The 22,730-nt window shown below is 40.8% G+C and overlaps 1 protein-coding gene across 2 annotated transcripts; it reads right to left on the reverse strand.

Moving 5' to 3' along the window:
• Positions 1–3,826: 3,826 nt before the first annotated feature.
• Positions 3,827–17,931, reverse strand: atat1 (alpha tubulin acetyltransferase 1). Of its 2 annotated transcripts, XM_034124750.1 has the most exons (12): positions 17,562–17,931; positions 15,214–15,274; positions 14,527–14,618; positions 14,227–14,284; positions 13,981–14,094; positions 12,918–13,019; positions 12,014–12,059; positions 11,618–11,663; positions 10,152–10,226; positions 8,367–8,580; positions 5,657–5,742; positions 3,827–4,403 (listed from the first exon to the last, which is right to left on the reverse strand). In XM_034124750.1, exons 1-12 carry the CDS (start codon positions 17,651–17,653, stop codon positions 4,127–4,129), a joined length of 1,263 nt encoding a protein of 420 aa, XP_033980641.1. In that variant the 5' UTR covers positions 17,654–17,931; the 3' UTR covers positions 3,827–4,126. The 2 variants fall into 2 exon arrangements, with proteins under 2 accessions (XP_033980641.1, XP_033980642.1); XM_034124751.1 differs by lacking the exon at positions 11,618–11,663.
• Between the last annotated feature and the right edge of the window lie 4,799 nt (positions 17,932–22,730).

The raw sequence follows: 22,730 nt of genomic DNA on the forward strand, positions 1-22,730 counted from the left end.
ATGGCACACTGGCTGATTCAAGCTATTAGCCAGCCCACTAAAGTGTTCAGAAACTCACTTTAATTCACTCAGAATGTAAACCTGCCACTGGCAAAAAGGACTTGTAGCAAACAGAAGCACTCTGGGTAAAGGTCTCAGTACTGCTCTGTCAAACCACGTGTCACGCGGTCAGACAGCTCACCTGAAAATGATTGTGATAGTTGTATAGAGGTGTGCACATGAAAATCCATCGACGGAGACCTGCTGATTGAATTTAGGGGAACATGTGGCACTAAGACGGCATGATATTTAGTGCACATAGAAAAATGGCAACAAAGTGACATCTTATATTATTGACTTCGGTTAGTTAAATAGGCTTTTTTAAATGATTGAATTCCAATCACTTTCCAACATCAGAAAATTAGAATCAAGTTCTCCCAGGTTTTAAGTAAATGCAAGTCAATTTCATGCACATTAGTAAACATCAATTCATTTCACACAGATATTCAGCAAATGGAAAACCATTTCTCCAAGATAATCATTAACTATACATCTAATTCCATCAGATATGAAGTACATCTAACTTACATTTGCTCAGATACTTAGTAAATACAACATTTATTAAATGACTTTCTTCAACACTGTTTAAATGTTTATTTTATTAACGTACTATTTTTTTGTTGCTTAAATGTGATCAATTTATTCAATACTTTTGAATCAAGTTGTTTTTAAATTATATTTATTATATTACGCGTCACTTTGTTGCCAGCATTTTTTGAAGTAACCAATGGTCACATGTCTTAGGCTGCAGAACACTCACAGGGACAGTGAGGATCTGATCTGAGCTCATTTATGCCAACTGAAGCAAGACTTCACCAGACTTCTCTAACGCACCATCAAGTGGGAAATGGCCTTAATGTTGTGGTATCCTTCAGGACTTCCACCTCCCTGAAGCCATCCTTACCATAACACTACTTTAGCAGCAACAGAATTCAGACAGCGGCTGCGTTAAAGCAGTTTTACAAACGTTCAGGGAACTACGGTGGCCCTCAGGTAACTTGAAAACATAAAGGCCCTCTCTGGAGCTCGGTTTGTCCATTCGGAGCTACTGCAGGAACAAGGTGGATCCCAGACAAATAATCACCGGACTATTAGTGTCAGGTGAAGCCTATGGTTGCACCGGCTGAAATAGTTCCAACATAATCATAGGATACAACTTAGAGCCTATAGTATAGTATGTCAAAGTCCTCCATAAAAAAGTTTGTATGGCAAATGGTTTGGAAGGATGAGGAAAAGCAAGCACAGGAGTTTCCTGAGATCATTTGAACAGGAATCATGCCTGCACTGCTACAGAAAGCAGGTAACAAGAGTAACAAGGCTAAACCCAACATCCACAAAGCTTTAGTATCAGACCAACATGCCAAGTATGTAGCGTAGTGGACTTTGCCCCTGACTTAAGAGATAACATAGCCCATGCAGCACAGTCTATGTGTATACATGTCCTAAGGCCCCGGCTCCACGAGGACGAAAACGGGTTGAATCCGCATATTTCTCATGCGTATAGCCCTCTAAGCTCGACGACGCCGTAAGGGAAACGTAGAAACAGACCCTGCAAACGACAACGGGTCCAAAGGTGGATAGATCTGGGAACGGAGCGCTCTGGGGGGTCCAACGGGGCCGTGGAGTCGCCTATACGGTCATTCGTTTTCATAGCCCCGCCTCTCCCCCGCAGGGTTGCTATCGTGCTCCAGTCGCTACTGACCATGCTACAGTTCTTTGTGCAACATCTACAGGAGCTCCTCCTTGAATTCAGATTTATCTTTATCTCGATATGGACATAAACGCGAGTGAAGTCTAATCTGACAGGACGGAGACACGCAGCTCCTGCCGCTGTGATGCAGCGGGAGCAAAACACACACTTCAAGTCAGATCATCACCCTTAGCTATTTTAATTACCTCTCAAACTACCTAAACTAGTTATAAATATGTTCATTTTTACTGTCGGGTCACTCATTACAGGATCAGCTGCTGCATGAGAAAAATAGATGTATTTGATGATTATATATCATTATATCGTCGTTATTCATTTGTTTTAAAGCTCAATAAATAACAATGAAGACCTTTGACCGGCACTTTTATAATCTTTAACACACGCTGACCTGCGAAAAACTCTGCCCGGTTCTGTCGGCCCCCACCGCGGAGAATACACAGAAGTGCAGCCATGACAACCATTCTTCTTCGCTGCTTTTGTGGAGGAAGTTGCTGCTTTTGTGGAGGAAGTTACAGCGCCACGTACAGGTTCGGCATATGTACTGCAGCTTTTCCAGCGTTTGGATGTAAACGGAGCTGTCTCGTGGAGCTTGACACAATCCGGTGTATATTGCGTGGGGACGGAAGGTTTTTTGCGGTTGCATTTGCGTTACTCCGATGCGTTTTGCCGTATTTGTCCTCGTGGAGCCGGGTCATGTGTGACTTTAAGCATGTTTCTGTCTTTGTGCGTACATTTAGAGGTTAACCCACATATTATTCACCTGGCCCCTGGAGAGTACAGGTGAGTGTGGTGCTGCTAAGAATGCTGGGAATGTGATTTGTTAAAGGTCCCATTACATGGCCATTTCTACTGATCATAATTCCATTGTTGAGGTCTACTAGAATAGATTTACATTGTTCAATGTTCCAAACTCACATTGGTTTCTCATGCAGCATCTCTGTAAAGTATGTGTATTCACTCTCTGTCCTACACGCCTTGTTGGAGCTCCTGCCCCCCCCCTCCCTATGAGCCCACTGTGCTCTGATGTGTGTTTATGTGTTACAATGGCGTTTGTTAGCAACCAGAAAATGACACCAGTAATGACAAACAGATGAGAATGCTGCGTGGGGTCTGGGTGCCGTGTTGGCGGGACGTTGCGGGGCTCGCTGCTCCGCCCTTTGAGGCTCGAGGAGCGGACAGTGTGAGCTGGATTACTAGTGTGGTTTCCTAGTTGCTGCGTGGGGTCTGCGAGACGTGGCGAACTGTGAGTGGAGATCCACGGAGCCGCGGCTGAGAAAAGATAAGGCTGATGCCCCTTTCACATCAACGCGGTTCCCGTTCTAGCTCCGTGCTTGCGCTCTTCTAGAGGCGTATTTTTCATTATGATTCTACTTGTGATAGTCGGACATGACAACCTGTGCAGCCCATGTATTGATTCCATCCGATAACTGCTATAATAACAAACAAAACGTCTGCCTGCTCTCCACAATGATCAATAACAGCGAACGGATGGTCAAAGTAAGGTACAAATAAACAGAATCACACGAAGCCTGGTTAGTGTTGCCTGACTTTATAAAGTGTGTTTTTTTTTTTATAAGTGTGTGGTTGCCTTCTAGTCACTTTGCTCAGCGCTACTGCTGGTTACAACTTGTATTTGCCGTACTCGCCATAAACTGTTATTGCTCAGGTTGATCCCGCCCCTGCACCCGCCTCCGACGTAAGCGTGACGTATGCGGTTCTTGCTTCTAGACCGACCATTTTTTGGAGCTTGGTAAGAACCGGTTTTCGTGGAAAAGAGGCGGCTCCGCTGCGGTGTGAACAGGAAAAACCGGTGCTTTTCAGGCTCTAGCTCCGAACCGGCCCTGGAACCACGTTGGTGTGAAAGGGGCATCAGTGAGTGTGTGTGTGTGAGGAGCTCCACGGATTGGTCTATTTGGACCTGGGTATCGTTACGTCACTATACTAAGGAAGAAAGAAATGGAAAAAGAGAAATGTCCAACGAGGCGTTCTGGGGCAGCATAGACAGGTCTTTTCTGTGTTAGAGTTTTACTCGCTACAGGGTGTACTTTGAGGGTTTGTGACTTTGCAGACCGTTTACATGCAGAAAAACCTTCATAACACAAAAGGGGACGGGTAATAACCAGAAAAGCATGACATGGGACCTTTAACCTTAATGACCTCACTATGGTTACTACTTCTGATTCCCCTTCAACACTGCTGCTCTGTTATGGCTTTATATCAACACTTCCAATTCATTTGGATGGTTGTGTCTCATGGCTGTTGTAGTAACACCTCCATATTTGGCCCATAGCATGTTTAGTAAACTACTACAGGGCAACATTTTTTGCAACATCTTTCAGATATAATAACCCCTCTTATGGGAGCGTGCCCCCGTGTTCACCAGGGCCGGGTGCTCCGGTGCTCCTGCTTCTGCTTCACCCACTGCGCGCTGTGGCAGCTCTCTCCTGCAGTGCACCACCACCCCCCCCTGCCCCCGGGGCTCTCCCTCTCCAACAGACGTCTCTGGTTGAACAGCATGCCTCGTGGCGCACGCTGCAGACTGTCCAACCCCCGGAGCTCCTCTTCAGCTCCACCCAGCTGGGTCCCTCTGTACACGGAGGAGGTGAGGGGCTTCTTGGATGCAAACAGAGGTGGGAGTGAGAGAGGCTTGGACCTGGATGGGGGGGCAGGAGAGGACAGGATCAGTAGAAGGGAGGGTTAGGGGGGGGGGCAAACATGTTTTACTGCATAATAACCCTATGTGCAGCTGAAGAAAACCCAACAAGACTTCCTAGCTTAGCATAGCATCATAGCATAGCATCATAGATTAGCATAGTGTGGCTTAGCATAGCTGGTTGGTTGGTCTGCCCCTCCCATAGGGAGTGGATAACCACAAGAAATGATTCATATCCGTTTTCTCTCATTAAAGTCTTGGCTACTTAAACTGTTTGGGTTAAGTCGGATGAACTCACATTATAAATGGCCTTCGGGGAAATGTCAGGAACACTTCCACATCTGCTGGGCGGGCCCTTACTGAGCTCACAGTCTGATCCTGGCTCCAGAGGTTTCTAATAGTCATACTACTATTTACTTGTATTTATTTTCCTCAGTTGCTTGACCACATATTTATGTCAGTTGAAGGTTGGAGCTTTCTTATCCCGGCTGCACATAAGGGGAAGATGCACATGTATCATCCAGAGATGTTCATGTGGCTGACACATTAATAGCTTTGCCAAACCTGTCTGTTTGAACAATTCTAAATTAGAGCTATTTCACAATCTATGGGACAAAGACAACAAGAACCGAGACATTGACCCAAAGTTATTTCTCTTCAGGTTGCCCAAAAGTAAAACTGATTTGGTTCAACATGAGGATTTGTTTTTCAAAATAAAAGTAGTCAAAGTAAAGTCTGTCATCTCCCTTGATTCTTCTTTGTTGGGCGAAGACGCCATGTGATGAACACACGCATGCAACAATGATCATAATCACCTCATTAGATATACTGTATGATGCTGAAATGGGCCTTTAGGTCAAGCAAGTACTTTTACTTTTGGTACTTTAAATATATTTTGATCCCAACACTTTTGTACTTTATAATGTATTTAAATGCAGGACTTTAAGTTGTCACAGAGTATTTTTACAGTTCAATATATACTTCCACGCATATGACAATAAAATCTTGAATTTGAACCTTTGAAGAGTGGGCAGAAACATTGATCATAAACAGGTGATCTACATCTTTCTTAAAACCCATGGAGAAAAATCTTTAATTCAGATCTATTACCTATTCTATAACATTCTTTTACATGATAAGTACTAGTGGGGTTTTTTCGGAAAGTTTTTTGCATTGTTATCATCTAAAATGTAAATGATATTTAATGTGGCCGGTATAACGTGAGTGTAAAAAGGTTCCTCACTGAAGCTCACCTGGGGAAGGTCTGTGCAGCAGTCCAGCTGCTCTGCTGTGCAGGGGCCCCCTGTATGGGCTGCAGGTGGCCCCCCCACCCTGCTCGCTGCAGGAGACATCCCAAACATACGGAGCACGTCGACGGGAGGAAGGAGGACAAGAAGGGATGGCAGTGCAAGTCAAAGAAAAGTTAGGGAGACAACAGAAAGAAAAAAAAGGAGGACAATGAATGAAAAACTGACATAATAAAATAAATAAAAAAGTAATGATAAATGATGGCAAACATAAAGGGAAAAAAGTGTGTGTGTGTGTGTGTGTGTGTGTGTGTGTGTGTGTGTGTGTGTGATAAAACACAGTCTGACATTACGAGATGGGTTTGACAGTTTAATGGGTTCATAGAAAAGGCGGGCAGATAAGACAGAGCCATGGTGTTCCTCTGCTGGGAACATGAGGACTATATTCTTAAAAGTCAAAAATCCTCCTTACAACAGATATCCCCCCCCCCCCCCACTCTCCAGGAGTGCCTTCACACACACATCCTGGTTCTGTGATGAGAGAAATGTGGAGGTAAAGTAACCGTGGGAACCTGCTGCGTAGAACACTTTAACTTTGTTGTTACAGCTCAGAGTGGCTGAGATAGAAACAAATCCACGGCAGGCGGATGAGACCTGAACACTGTTTGGATCATGTATACGGGGACATCAACCACCAGCTTTTTTATGTTCTATGCAAATCTGATTTCGCAAATAGAGCGGTGCAGGAATGAGTCCTAAAACATGGAAATGAGTCAGCATTTTACCACTTTTTTTTTCATTGTAGTAGTTCGAAGGCTGAAATGAAGTCTGTGGTTAACACAAACTGAAGAGACTTTCACGTTTAGTTCTACAAAATAAAATGTCAGTAAATTCTCCACTCATGAATGCCCGAAGCCTCTGCGTGTCATAAAAACAGTGAAGTGTCTAACTAAGTCTACCAAACATCATCACGCCGACCATTAGCCGCCTTTAGCTTAGCGACGGTGATGCACAGCCATGTGACGGTGATGTAGTTAGCTTTTAGCCTACAGTTAGCTTACTTCTGGTGATTGCATTTACGACTAACAAATTACAAAGTGGTGTTAAAATGTGAAGATTATCCTGCTGAACAAAACATGTAAGTTTCATAAACGTGTTTTTTTTCTGCAATGTACTGAAATCCAATGGAAAGATCCCAGAGCTTTTGGTTGAGGGGCCCTTGTGATGCTACTCTTCTGGGTCAGCCTACAAATCTGTCATCACTGCACCACTCTATTTGACCATACTGTGAGACTGAAAAACAAGAGACTGGTGCCCGTGTAAAGGCACTCCACGTGTCACACACTGTGGAATCGAGCTAAAAGAGGCCAGACGTTTAAAGGGAAGAGGCACAGTGCCAGGCCGAGGAGGTCAATGCAAGCCCTGATGAGATCTATTGAGGGAACTAAGGAACAGAAGAGGACGATGACAGTGAAAACAATGTATGTCAAATGAGTAAAAGAAGATCAATGTGTTGAAATGGGAGAATGAAAAGGTGAAGGGAAGGAGAAAGAGAGAGGAAGAGACAGAGTTTAGAACACTAGGCTGAACAGATAAAGGAGAGAGGACACAATCAGAGACTGAAGACAGGAATGTAGCGTCGCTCTGACAGACAGGACCCTCTCTATTCTATTTCTACTTTGTTAATTAAACAAGCTCATTTACATAAAGTATTCTAAATACTTTATATAGGATTTCAACATTCACTCATAAGCAGCAATGCAGCAAGGTATATAGGGGAGAGGATTAGGGCCACGTGAATTGTTTTTTAGATCTAAACAAAAGTGAGTTTTTATTAGCTCTGAGATTAAAGTCAGAATTCTGAGCTGAAAGTCAGTATTCTGAAATTAAATTCAAAATTCAGGGAAAAAAGTGCTAAAAAGTCATTTTTCCTCTCCGAATTTTGACTTCAACCAGAATGAAAAAAACGAAAGGAAAATTGTCAGACCTCTTTAAATGAATTCACAAGTGGCCCAACCCCTCTTCTGTAGGTTTATCAGTCATCAATCACACCCCTCACTGGTGGGGCACTAATGCTCAACCACTAATGTTCTGGTTAACATGAGTGGTTGAGCTTAAAGGAGGACTCACCTGGTAACCTTCAAACATAAAATTATGTTTTTTGAAATGAACAGGTATTCCAAAACTAAGAATATTGAGTAATCTTCTTTTAGTTCATTAATGTAAATGGGATCATTTTGGCTAAACCCGTAGTATTTCATACATTCCACGCGAGTCGGAAGTTCATCTATAGTGGGGCTCCAGTGAAAATGTGTGTGTTTGTGAAGTAGTGAAAATACGACTTTACTGCACAAGCTTTGTGTGAGACTTTGTAAACAGATGTTTACAAATAGTACATTAACTTCAATCAATTACAACACTTGTCAGGTTTAGTATTCTTTGGATGCTGCAGGGACCTCACACAGCTTTAATCTCACACACTGCATGTTCCTGATGCTGCCTTCACTAACTGTTCTATCAGTGTCAACTCATCTGCCTGCATCAGTGTTCCTGTGCATGGGGAAACACACTTTAGTGATTGCATTTCCATTCACAGATCCTAGCAGACTCTCATGTGTAAAATGTGCATGTACATGCTCCAGGTCCAGACTAGGGTAGTGTGTGTGTGTGTGTGTGTAACTGTGTCAGTGTCAGAGGGATTGTGTGTGTGTCCTACCTGCTGCGTCTTTCCCTGCAGCGCTCGAGGAGGGGGGACTGGGGGCTCTGCTCCCTGCTGCGCCCAAGGGCAGGAACTTGTGCGGCCTGGGGGCGGGGCCTGCTGGGGGAGGACCCCCCGCTCAGGGAGGGGGAGCACTGGGAGGATACCGACCGCTGCGGGGAGTGAGGCGGAGCAAACGGCCAGGGGCGAGCCCGCTGCTCCTGATGGACCACTGCACGGGGAGAGGAAGTACTGATGAGCAAACTGTAAAGACTGAACTGTGTGCTGTTTCACATTGGAAGAGTGTCCCTTTATTGAAACACATTTCATTTCAATCAAGGTTAATCATCTAAAAACACCTGTCATTGTCAATGTGTTTCTAATGTCATTTCTGCTTGTTCCACTTCCCTGATATTTTACTTGTACACAGAAAAAAAGTATTTTTAGATTGACTGTTTATGAGAACTGTCAAATCTTGCAAGAGCTTTTGTTATGCAAATATAGTGAACTAGTTTATCTCTATTTGGCATAATAGGAGCAGAGGCAGAGCCTAAATATAAAACAGCACTATTCCTGTCTCATGGTAGAAGTCTAATTATACATAACCTCACCAAATACTATCAGAATACCTTTATTAGTCCCACAGAGGGGACATTTACATAGTTACAGCAGAAAAAGAGCCACAGACAGCTTAATGTTACATATGTTACATGCTTTAAAGTACTAAGTTACGGTATAATACAAAAATATAATAAAAAATAAAAAAAGTTACATCATTTTCAAAATACACATCCTGTAACAGTTCTTAGGATTTAGCAGCCAGGTGTATATTACACAGTTATTAACGGCATATATATATATTGCACATATTGCACTTAGTTGGTTGGTATTTAACAGCAAAGGGTGTTATAGTCTGTGTTGTTGTGTGTGTGTGTGTGTGTGTGGGGGGGGGGGTGTGGGGGTGTCTTCTAGGGGCTGTGCTGGTTGTATAGTCTGACCGCTGCAGGAATGAAGGACCTGCGGTATCTCTCCGTGAGACAGCGGGGGTGCAGCCGCCTGCCGCTGAAGGAGCTGCACAGTGAGGACAGGGTGTACTATGTAGTGTTTTTATGTTTCTATTTTAAGTATCAATTACAAATTCTGACCACCATATATATTAAAGGGTTATGTCTCGGCAGGATTTGGAAAAACTTGATGTCCAGGCATTTACCTTAAGTAGACTGGACTACTGTAAGATTGTCTTTAGGGGTCTTTGAGGTCTTTCCTGTCCGTCAAAGAATTGACTTGAATGCTTTACTCTCATCTGCTACATGATGAAGCATCCTGAACTCTCAGGTCTTCTGGAACGGTTCTGCTTTCTGTCCTGTCAGAACTAAACATAGAGAAGCAGTTATTATGCTCCATATATCTGGAACAAAGCAGAAACCTGCAGGTCTGCTGCTACGCTCACTGATGAAATCCAGGCTGAAGACCTTTCTTTTTGCTGCTGCTTTTAATTGAATCAAATAACTGTTCTTACACTGCACTGTAAATTTAACTTTTTTATTTTATAGCTGAATTATTCTACTTAGCTTGTTTTTAAGTTATTCTCTTAGCTTTTAATGATTGTTTTTAAAAGTCATTTGATAATTTGTTTCTGTTGAACGATATCTTAATGCTTTTTATTTTTTGTAAAGCACTTGAAATGGCCTTGTGTTGAAATGTGCTTAATACATGACCTTGCTTGCCTAGCTAACACATCATTATGATTTCTTCTCAGCTGTCAGTATGGCTCAGAACAGTTTTCATACTCTGTCTGTTTACCTTCTCTCTCCATTAAAGAGTAGGGCTTGATCTCTCCGTCCGGCTTTCTTAGGGGAACCTTTCTCAGCTGGGCCACTGTGGAGGAGAACACATTTAGAGTGGGGACAAACACAGAACATGACTGCTCACACTACATACTGTCCTTCACAAGCTTCATTTGAACAGTATTTCCTCTGCCAGTACTGTACTACTACTTATCAGTGAAGGCTGGAACACATTTCACGTATTGGTCTTGAGAGCATTTCAAACTCAGAGCAGACATGTTAGCATGTGCAACATTTCTAGCAGAACTTGAAACAGGACAGACCGTCCCTGACAGTATCCTTCAAATGTGAAATAGTTGTTCTTGTGCCATGTTATTATATCAGTCTAGGATAACCTGAACATATATTTTGAAATGTAGTTAGTAAAAGTGTAGGAGTGTTTAACACCATTAATGATAAGCTGACACTCAGGTTCAACACTCACCCAATAACTAGAATAATCCACAATCTAAGAGCACACGATCAATTACCATAATCGTCATGGTTTATTTGGATAAGAGTAAATACACCATCATGTCAAGCAAGTAAGTCTTGCCAACACGTGTGTTGATGTATTCATGGTCAGTGCACAGCTACATGCAGACAGTATTTCTGGTGAAAAAAAGGACACTTGTTCTAAAGTCAGAAACTAACTCTCCTCTCTTTCAGGAGTTTTGTAACTGTGGCCTCCTCCTCCTAAAGAGGCCCTGTTATGCTAATGTTCACGGTCATATTAGTATTGTGTGTCTCTACTGGGACATGTCTCTCTATTCGCTCTTTCTTTTTCTCATACTGCTGCAGCACTTCTTTTCACCCTCTGTCTGAAACCAGAGGCCAGTCTGCTCTGATTGGTTAGCCGGCCTGCTCTGTTATGAAAGGTCAACCTCTTGTAGGGTCCCAGCCCTATCACGTACAATGTGTTGGAGCGCTAGCCAATAGAAACACGAGTGTAACAGTGATGGCATTATGTCACAGAAGTAAACAAAGGAGTCCAATGGAGGTAGGTGGGGGGGGGAGAGAACCTCCCTCTGGAGGGAACACAGGGATTTGAGCCTTTGCAGACCATTTACATGCACACAAACCTATAGAACACACTACAGGAAATGGAACACCTCAAAAAGCAGAATAGGGCGTCCTTAACAATCTGACAGACATTAAGAGGCATTGCAGGGTCAGGAAACAGGCAGGTATCCTCCTGTCAGTGAGAGATATGTGAGGGAGGGGGGGTGAGGTGGATCTACAGGTTGAGGCATCAAATGTAACATATACTATACCTGTAAGTGTAGAAAAATAAGAGTGACGGGAATAAGGGAGTGAAAACCGGCTGAGAAATGATGAGGAAAACAAGAAGACCCAGAGAATCAAACATATAACATGGGACAAAGAAGGAGGACAAGATGCTGGGGACACATGAGAAAAGAAAAGAGATTTCAAAGTCCTTACAAAAAGCTGAACATCCCCTGATCCGGCAGAGGAGAGGAGGGTGAGCCTGAGAGAGTGTGATGAAACAAAAGATGTTGGAGCTCTGCTCTTTTCTACTCTTACACACTCTATAATGAGGAGAATTGTACATAGAAATGTGCAACAAAAAAGAAAAAAGTGATGTCAAAAGCAAGAATTCACTTCACACTGTAGCATGTCAAATATGTGATGTAACTGAACTTCCAAATATGTTTTCACAAAAGTATTTGGGTGTTACGGCTTTACACAGGTTTGCTGAGAAATGAGGAGGCATATTCAGGGTTGAGAAATACATTCCCAGAATCATCAGAGGTTCCATTTTTCACAATTACATAACCCCTTTCCGCAACAAAAAGCAAAACATTTGGAAAAACGTACCTGATATGTTGACGAAGAAGCCCTCAAACACCACAAAGTTATTGGCCTGGACAGAATAAAATGATAAGCAACATAACTGTTAAAGTAAGAAAGGATCCAATCAATGTGGTTAGCTTTTTCACAATGAAACAAACGGTGATACAAACATTGAAGGGCATGCACAATTGACTGAGCAGCATTATTAAGGCAAGCTACTGAATCAGGAAAGCCATCAGAAAATGGGGTTCAGTCTTGACCTTTGGGAACAGTTAACGCATTTAAGAAGAATCTCTGCTTCCTAGCTTTTGGATCTTTCAACTGCATGTCACGTATGCATTCATCCTGCTGAGGTGTCATAAAGTAGAACAGGTGGTTGGCACTCTGGGCCAACATGTAAACAGTGTGATCCACACTCACATAAGCTAGTACAAACACTGACAGAACTAACAGAAGCATTTAGGTGTGAAACATCTGCTCCGACAGCTTGACCCTTGTCCTTTAATATGAATGATATCCAGGATGATCCTTATATCTTCTTACATGTTGATTCTGTGTGTATCTGACGCATTGGGATAAAAGCTGTAGCTATTCAATCTGACGCCCTATTTTTCACTAGGGTTAGGGTTTAATCTACTTGATTAAAAAAGTGCTGATCACCTTAAAGAATGTATATGATAAGAATAGACTAGAATAGATGTAACTTTATTGTCCTTGCACAATAAAGTAATACCTAATGTGGTGAATGTTTAACTGGTAGATGTGACTTCTAACACTACAGTAAGGTGATAATGATTGTACTATAGAGAAGTCTCACTCCTTTACAAGTAGAGACACAAACTGTTTCTACTGGAATAAGCCTGATGAGCGACAGCTGATAAAGCCTCACACATAAATATATAGCGACAGTGTGAAGGACAGACTGTACCTGAGGGACACTGGGCGTCAGGCAGTAATGCTTTGCCAGGAAGGACAGGAACTTGGGCGACGGCCTGTCGTAAGCCATCAGGACGGGCTTTAACTTCTTGTGCTGCGGTACAGAAACAGAAAGAGACTCATAAACAACACACAGCTATGAACTGTGATCATCATCTCTACTGGCAGATATATTAATACATATTTTCCGGTTCTCTCAAACAAGAAAGATGTTCCAAGTTCCATTCAGTGTTGTTTGTGAAAATGCACGCATTTCTCATCGCTCTATGTTCTCCTAGTTTTACTGAACATCCCACATGTGGCTACAGGTTAAAGAATGACTACTGGCAGAACATTTTGTCTTTCAGTGTGGTTACTTTTGCTTTTAGATGTGTTACGTCAACAAGGCAGCACACTAGTTTGTTTGAGGCTTACTAGGATTTAAGGTATGGTAGTGTTAAAGCCAGTTTTAGTTTTTTGTGAAAAGGTCCTAATCTTGTCACAGTGGTGACCTATAAAAGACTACAATTCCCACAGTGCAAGTCTTTAATAGTCACAGATATGGGAAACCTATGAGGAAGAGGCCGTGAAGACACAGTTTTGAACTGTTCATTTATATGACGTATATTATGATAGAAAGAAAGATGAGTTGTGCCTCTTTTGTATTTGTTTGACCTCTGTAAAGGCCTATTTTGTTTGTTGAAAGGCTGTGGAAAGAATTTTATTTTATTTTGATTTACCAAGAGTTGTATAGCCTCTCGAGTATTTAGTCACACATCATCAGAAGCCAAAAAAGTCATCAAAAGTGTAAGTAAAACAACAACATTGAAAGATAAAATGTTAGAAATGTCTGTTTAAAAGCTTTAAAAAGGCATCTAAGTGGTTTAAGGAAACAAAGGAAGGAAGCCACAACAGGCAGTACTTCCACCATGAAGGAATAATGGAACCTGTATTTCATAACATTTCTCTTAGTAAGCCCACAGACTACTCATGTTTTGATCTCAAGAACCTCGAGAGGTGAATGTCATAACGTCTTCCACTAAATCTGCTTTCAAGTCATTTGGAAGGAGTTTCACCTGCAGCATGAAATCAAAGAGCTCCCTCCCGTAGCCATATCGCTGCAAGTTCTCTGCTATGTAGAAATCCAGAATACACAGTGGCTCTGCCTCCACGTGTGAACCCTGTCGGTCCTGTGGAGGAAACACAACCAGCACAGCTCAGAAAGCAAGTTTAAATAGACATCAAATCAGGGAAGCATGTGAAATAATTGCCCAACCGAAGAGCCAGAAATGAAGAGAATTCAAGACAAAAAAGGTACTCACAAGTAGAAATAACTTTTTGTAGCCAACCTTGAGAAACCCCACGACAACACCACGGCCTCTGTGTGTGGGGAAGGAGGGGCAGGGGGGGAATGGGATACAAGAGGGTGTAGTGAGTCAGACTCTGTGCTCTAATTAACTTTTTGCTGCTCCAATAAACATAAACACAGTACGCTCACATCTAAACACAACAGTACATGCACTGTGACCACAGTATGACTCAGTACTGAAGCTATTAAAGGTCCAGCTGATGAATACAGCTCAGTCAGGGTGTGTATAATGAGAGGAGAGTGTGACATGTACCCGTTGCTCTCTACGTCCTTCAGCAGGTAGAGCTGGTGCTTCTGGGACTGCAGCTTGGAGGCACTGGTTATAGAGGCTGGGAGCTGCTGGGCCTGTGGAGAGTAAGGATATGTTACGTTTATCATCAGTACTATCACAACTAGTGATACTAGTACTAACATGAGGTTTGAGTTTTGCAAAGGATAATATTCCAGCCCTCTGTCTGTACAAGACATGTCTAAATGATATGTCAGTACACTAGTGGGTGTACATACAGTACGCGCAATATGCCTGTGTATTGTGTGTTTGAACCAACGTCATTCAAATGATAGAGTGTGTTGTTGTGATGATAGATGTTGGATCACAGAGTATTGGGTTAACCCGATCAGTGATGCTGTTGCCCTAATCATTATCAAACTGCATTGAGAACCATTAGGCCCTAATGCTTCTCAATGCAGTTTGCTGGAAGTGATGTGTCTTTTATGTGGAGTAAGCATTTAAAAAAAAAAAAATGTTAACGGGTAAATTGATGTCAAAAGACAAAGTGATAAATGTTAGGAAAAGTACGATATAAATATTTAAAGAAAGTTAAAAGTGCTTATAAGTATTAAAAGTGAACTACAACTATTTTCAAAATTCTAAATAAGTAAGTTTTATTTTGATTCTAACCCCAACAAACAAACATAAATCATACAAACAGAGACTCACCTTTGCTGAGGCTCTCCCAAGCTCATCGATAACTGTTTCTATGTTTGCCTGAAGATGTGGCCTGCAACATGAAGAATAATAATAATAATAATAATAATAATAATCAGTGGTGGAAGAAGTATTCAAATTATTATTATTGTCAAAATACTTTGTTACGAGTAAAAGTCCTGCATTCAAATCTTACTTGCATAAAAGTACATCATAAAAGTATTATCTCCAAAAAGTAATTAAAATATGAAACGTAATCATTGTGCAGAAAAGAGCGTGTGTATATAATTATATCTATAATATGTGACATTTCTAGAAAATAGTGTTGCATCATGTAGCATTTCACTGTTTAAGTTCTGATTGACTTTTAGTAAAACATTTAAATAATTAGACTCTTTTGTGACTTAAAGGTCCCATGTCATGGCCATTTCTACTGATCATGATTCCATTGTTGAGGTCTACTAGAATAGATTTACATTGTTCAATGTTCCAAAATCACATTGGTTTCTCATACAGCATCTCTGTATAGTATGTGTATTCACTCTTTGTCCTAGTGATGTGTCGGTCGCGAACGAGCCGATTCTTTTGAACGGCTCTTTGGTACGAACGAAGGGAACCGAGTCGTACTTGGTGAGAGCCGTTCTTTTTATCGTTCAATCGTTGGTCCACACTGTCAAAATCCACTCGCCTTTTAAAAAGCTTGATTTTGTTTTCCAAACGTATTCTGTGAAGACCCGCCCCTACTCTGATTGGTAGGTTTCAGCACGAGGAGTGAGATGGGGTGGGTCTTAACGGAATACTTGCCAGAGAGAAGTCATAACAAATGGTAGCCTACAGGACAGGTAGACGACGTGTTTTTCGGATGGAAAATGAGCCAAACGCAAAAACGCAGCAGCATTTGGATGCACTTCAACCAAAACCCAGGCAGTGATAAAGCGTAGTGTTCTAATATTAAGAGGTGCGTGAATTTCATTCAAGGCAAGGCAAATGTATTTACTTAACACATACATAGGGTAAATTCAAAGTAGTAGATTCACTGACATGAATGACATGGATATGGCGCCACCCTGTGTCATGTTTACAATGCAGATTATTGACATTAGGTCTGGCAATACAGTCAATCATTATCCTGGTGATTATTATAAACCTAGTAACCCCGCCCCCTTTAAAAAAAACGGCTCTTTTGAACGGCTCTTTGAAAGGAACGGAGCCATAAGATCCGGCTCCCTTCAAAGAGCCATAATTCCCATCACTACTTTGTCCTAAACGGCTTGTTGGAGCTCCTGCCCCCCCTCCCTATGAGCCCACTGTGCTCTGATTGGTCAGCTTGCCCACTCTGTTCTGATGAGTCCACCACCGTTACAGCGGAACATCAGTGATTATGTGTTACAATGGCGTTTGTTAGCAACCATAAAATTACACCAGTAATGACAAACAGATGAGAATGCTGCGTGGGGTCTGGGTGCCGTGTTGGCGGGACGTTGCGGGGCTCGCTGCTCCGCCCTTTGAGGATCGAGGAGCGGACAGTGTGAGCTGGATTACTGGTGTCGCTTCCTGGTTGCTGCGAGACAGCGAGACACCGCGGAACTCAGCCTGAGCACACAAACAGCTGAGAAAAGATAAGGCTGAGTGAGTGTGTGTGTGTGTGTGTGTGTGTGTGTGTGTGTGTGTGTGTGTGTGTGTGTGTGTGTGTGTGTGTGTGTGTGTGTGTGTGTGTGTGTGTGTGTGTGTGTGTGAGGAGCTCCACGGATTGGTCCATTTGGACCTGGGTATCGTTACGTCACTATACTCAGGAAGAAAGAAATGGAAAAAGAAAAATGTCCAACGAGGCGTTCTGGGGCAGCATAGACAGGTCTTTTCTGTGTTAGAGTTTTACTCGCTACAGGGTGTACTTTGAGGGTTTGTGACTTTGCAGACCGTTTACATGCAGAAAAACCTTCATAACACACAAGGGGACGGGTAATAACCGGAAAAGCATGCATGGGACCTTTTAAAGAGTTTATCCACTAGTTTAATTTTTAGACTTGCATTTTGTTAAAAGTGTTAACAATAAAGGTAGGGAAATAAATTCCCTTTTAAATGTAGTAGAGTAGTAGTACAAAGTAGCATGCAATGGAAATACTCAAGTACCTCAAAGTTACTGAGGTTACTTATTACTTCCCATCTCTGCTGATACTTCACCCCCAACAACCCCCTGAATACAAAGTGACACTCTGAAATGAAGTATCTTCCTCCATATTATCCAGTTGTTCTTCTACAGCTGCACAGCCACATATAGTACTGTGTTGGTGACTGTACTCTGTAGCATTAATACAATGTGACAGTTCCCAGCCTGAAGAGAAAAGGATGTTCCGACTTACATTCCTGCTGTTTTACGTCCTGCAACAAGGGTCTGGTCCAAGATGGAGAACCTCTCGGGAAATAAGTGGTTGATATCAAAAGGAAACTCCATTATATCTCACAGATAGCTGGACCGTTATATCCAGGTTAGCAGAAGAAACAATAGCAGCAGGAGGGCAGCAGGTGCTTTGCTAGCTAGCGAGCTAACCAACTAAACGGGCTGTATGCTATCTCACAAAGATAATTCGTTAATGCAAAAACAACAGTAAGCTAGCTGCTAGCATTCCGAAGAGAATAGCATTAAAGCTCAGCATTGTCTGAATGTGAGGGGCTGTAAATGATGAGAGTAGTGAGAACAGGCACCGGCTATTCACAGTCACTGCAGCTCAATTGTGTCTGTGGTCGAGTCCCTCCCTGGCAACATCAACCGTAATGTGTGGAAAAGACAGTGGAGACAGTCTGCATTAACTACTGCGTCAATAAACGTTTTGAAAAATATCCCAAATCAATTTAAGGCAAACATGAGTACACATGTTGGGAAAGAATGATATAGTTATTTAGTCAACTTCTATCCTAATAGTATTTTTACCATAATGTTTAGCAAACCTGTTGTTCCAGTTTTACGGTAATATTGATGAACAGAGGATGTGAAACTCTGCTAGGAGATCCCAGGGGAGAGCTGTCTTCAATTAAATTCAAATAGCTTTATTAGCATGACCATCATGACATACAGTATTACCAAAGCTTTGTACAATTGTGACATCTATATATAAATAAACATTTAATGTGCTGTTCAATTCATAAACATTTTTGAACAAATGCAAGACAACATGTTTTCTTTACAAGGAATATAAGGGAAAATGTATTAAGAAAATAATAACAATGCTGATAATCAATTCATAATGCATTCATAATGAAATAATAATAAAAAGACGTGAGAGAGTTTGATTCTCTCATATTGTGGCACTTGTGCAAATAAGCAGCCCCATCACAGTTACTACTAGGCTACTACTACTACTACTACTACTACTACTACTACTACTACTACTACTACTACTACTACTACTACTACTATTTCTTCCGGAAGTTTAACAGATGGCATAGATGGCTCATCATGTACAGTTACTGTAATGTGTACAATGTCCAGCAGATGGCACTCTCTGTCTGTCTAACAGTTTTACTTTTGTTGGACATTTATTCCATTAAAAATGTTTTACTTTTATAATTATCTTTGAATGTTTCAGATATATTGCTGTCCATAACACATTTATTATATTATACATATTATATTATACATAGATAGATATGATTTTAATAGGAGAAGAAAAAGACACAAGTGGTAATTCCTTTAGTTGATAATTACAACAAATACAATTCACGGAGTCAGATTTTGAAATATTAAAGGACCCTTAATAAATACTGAAATAGAGGAACTGTATTCATTGTGTTTCTTCACGTGTTTACTAAGATTCTTCCTGTACCACTTCCTCTTCCACTGTTAGGTTTTAGAATGTTTGCTTGCAGCACCAAATTAAGAGAAATATAGTGTGTATATACTGTAACATATGAACTAGAATAACAGTGATGCAATAATGCAGAGTGCCAATATGTTGAGTGAATATTGAATATAGAATGTAACAGTTTTTACAGTATATTACACTGTTCTTGATGGGTCAGTTTGTACATTCTATGGTCATTATTATTTAAATTTTTCTTTCTTGATTTTATTTTTTATTTTATTAATCTGTGTGAATCTTTGCTGTCCTGTTTTTTTATCGCTTATCCTGTTGCTGCTTTGTACAACTGAATTTCCCCACGGGGATTAATAAAGGTCCATCTTATCTTATCTTATCTTAAAGCAGAAATAGGGACAGAAAGCAGTCCTATTACAATGTCAGCTTTGGTCAAACAACACATTTGTTTTACGGTAACTCCATCAGAAAACACTATGGAACATTCTGTTTTTACCATGTATATCACATTTGATTACATATCTATAATTTGCTTATTTGTGCATTTACTTTCGCATTGGTGACTTGAAATTTGAAGTGGGACTAAATGATGCTCTATGTGAGTTGCGAGGAAAAGGAATCGGCTTTTTACATTGTCACTGCAGCTGAAACATAAACATAAACCGTAATGGGTGAATAATGTGTCCCAACAAGCTCAGCCTTTGTTATTTTTATTGATGTAGCTTTAGTTTTCAAGGATATAAAGTCAAAGCTGTAGTCGAGAATAATAATGGGTCAAATATATGTGTAATGTATGTCAAACCTAGAGGTATTAACCATCCACACACTTACGCTTCTGTTAGAACGTAGTTTTGTTTTTGTGACCCACATATTCTGGTGTCATGACCTCATTTTTAGCAACTGTGAGCTGTTCATTTAAAAACTCATTAAATAACTTAAGTTTATTTAATAAATAATAAGTTGTGTTCAGGGGGTTTGACCTCATCAATTCCTAAAAGTTATATAGTAAATAATATATTTACTATATTGATTCTGTGGGATGATGAGAAACAGAATTTCGATCTGTCTGTATTACACAACGAGAGGAATTGACAATAAAGTTGACTTTGACTTTGAGGTAGCATTCCATCTTAATCTTCTTAATACAATAATCTAGTGAGTTTATGAATATGGGTCAAACTGTTATTTAATGAACCCCTCCTCTGTGAAGGTGGAAAATGCTTGTGTGTTGCAACTTACAAACAGGAACACATTTCTGCATACGCACAGCTCGTTGGTTTACTTCAGAAGTGAGTCAGGAAACCACAACACCACAGGTTTCACGTAGGTTCTTTACCTGGTTGCAACCTCGTCAACAAAGCTCCACTTCCCCCCCCCCCCTCCATCCTTCCATCCGGAGCCTCCACCAGCCTCGCCCGGGCAGGTAGAAAGTTGTGAGGGAATCCTGCGTTGCCTCATTCTCCCACCACCATTGCATAACTCTGGTGTTTCCTTCACATCACATTATCTCACATGTGCTAACTGGTCCACCATGTGACTGACAGTCTTCTCTAATGGTTTGTATTCTAACTTCCTTTTTGAAAAAAGGTCAGCAGGTTTACTGCTTCAGTTTGGATCAGATGACTTTCCTCATTACAGAAAAATAAAAAGATATGTAGACACTAGAGGTGGAAGAGGTACTCAAATCCTTAACTTAAATATGTACAAGTAAAAGTCCTGAATTCAAAATGTCACCTAAATCAAAGTACAGAAGTATTATCAGCTAAATGTACTCAAAGTATCAAAAGTAAAAGTACCCATTATGCACAATGGCTCTTTTGAAACTATTATATTGTTTTAGAATATTTTATGATTGTGTTTTTATGGCTAACATATACATGTAAGAGCTTTTTAAATGATGACAATGTAAAGCCAATTTCAGTTTTTAAATAATAATGTTTTTTATTTTTTTAATTAATAATCCGAATGTGCAAAGTAATACAAAACATACAATATATCCATACAAAATGTAGTGGAGTAAAAGTATAAGGTAGAATAAAGTGAAAATACTGAGTACCTGAAATGACAGTACTTATGTAAATGTGCTTATTTACATTCCACCACTGGTAGACACACTGTTGATCAGGGCCAGCTCAGGTCATAGTTTTGGCTAATCTTCTTAGCTTAATTTAAATTAAATGTTATTGCTTCAGCATCAAATTATATTCTTGACAATGGTATTTTTTTAAGTTGTGTCAACATTAAGTGTTTTTTTACCCATCCTGTTTCAACATGACAGTGCCTTGTGCACAAAGCCAGGTCAATACACAATTCAGAATAAAATAGGATAAGAATTGGACTGCACAGAGCCATGAGCCCATATAAATATACAGTATACCATACTGGGGGTGCTAGTGGAGCGCCACACTAATTGCGCCGCATATTCGGCTCAGTTGAGGCCCCCTCCGCAAGGTGAGGCCCCCTCCGCAAGGTGAGGCCCCCTCCGCAAGGTGAGGCCCCATGCAGTCTGCATGATCGGCCTGTAGGGAGGGACGGCCCTGAATATAAGGTAAAAACATATTGTATTTGCTTTTTAATTACCAAGTAACATACCAACAGATACTAAAGGAACAACAAGCATTACCAAACATTAAAGGATACATATTCTAGACACTTGTGGTTAAAGAAAGGTACAGGCTTGGGGAGTAATAGATTACATGTTTACATATACGCAAACAGGATTTAAAACAAATTAACTGTATTCCCTTACAGTTATATATACGGTTCCAGGTTCCTGCTGTGCGGACTGAGGCTGGAAAAAGGAGTCTTTCTTATTATGGTCCTTGGTCTTGGAATGACCTTCAATCACGCCTCAAACTGAGGGCACTTGTCTCAATATCATGTTTTAAATTGAAGTTGTCTGAAGTCTTTACCACCAGCTGTAGTGTAACTTTCTTACTGTCCTAATGTGCACAATGTAGTGACTGCTTTTTCCTCTTTTGTTTCCTTAGTTACGTTCTCTGTATTTTATATGTTTGTGTTATGTGTTATGTGTTATGTGTAACGTTGCTGCCTTCTTGGCCAGGTCAGCATTGAAAATGAGATTTTATCTTAATGCTTTTATCTGGTTGAATAAAGGTTAAATATAAAAAAATATATATATATAAAAAATATAAGAAGAATTGTGTCAGATTACTGTGACATTTCTAAAAATTAAGATTACTAGCAGGATTACAATGTTAGTAAAACTAAAAAGAGCATCTAGTGTTTGTTGTAAAGGATCAGATGTTATCTCTTCTAAACTGTTCTGTTCTGTAGGATAATACTTTATGTGTGAATCTATACGCCTACTGCCTGAATCTGCTTTATGGTTTTCACTTTCTTTGTTCATTTGCTCTGTTTTTAATTCAGCAGGTGAACCTGTATGTTCATAAAATAGTGTGTGTGAGCTTAACTGTGTGTATTAAAGTAAAACGGAGCATTTTCTGTCAGCTCAGATTTGATTTCTGCTTTTTGAAACTGTAGTATGTGCTCATGTGTGTCAGTGTTGGTGTACAGGCTGCTGCTTGAATCTGCTGACAGGCAGCTTTTCATATACATATAAGTGTGTGGAAGAGAAACTGTTTGAGGCCAGAAAGGATTTCAGGATTCTAGCCTTTGCACACCATTTACATGCACTAAAACCTAACACACTACAGGGAAGAGAAAACCCCCAAAAAGCAGAATAGGATTTATAAT

This window comes from Trematomus bernacchii, unplaced genomic scaffold (genome assembly GCF_902827165.1).
Source record: "Trematomus bernacchii unplaced genomic scaffold, fTreBer1.1, whole genome shotgun sequence".
Classification (NCBI taxonomy): Eukaryota; Metazoa; Chordata; class Actinopteri; order Perciformes; family Nototheniidae; genus Trematomus; species Trematomus bernacchii.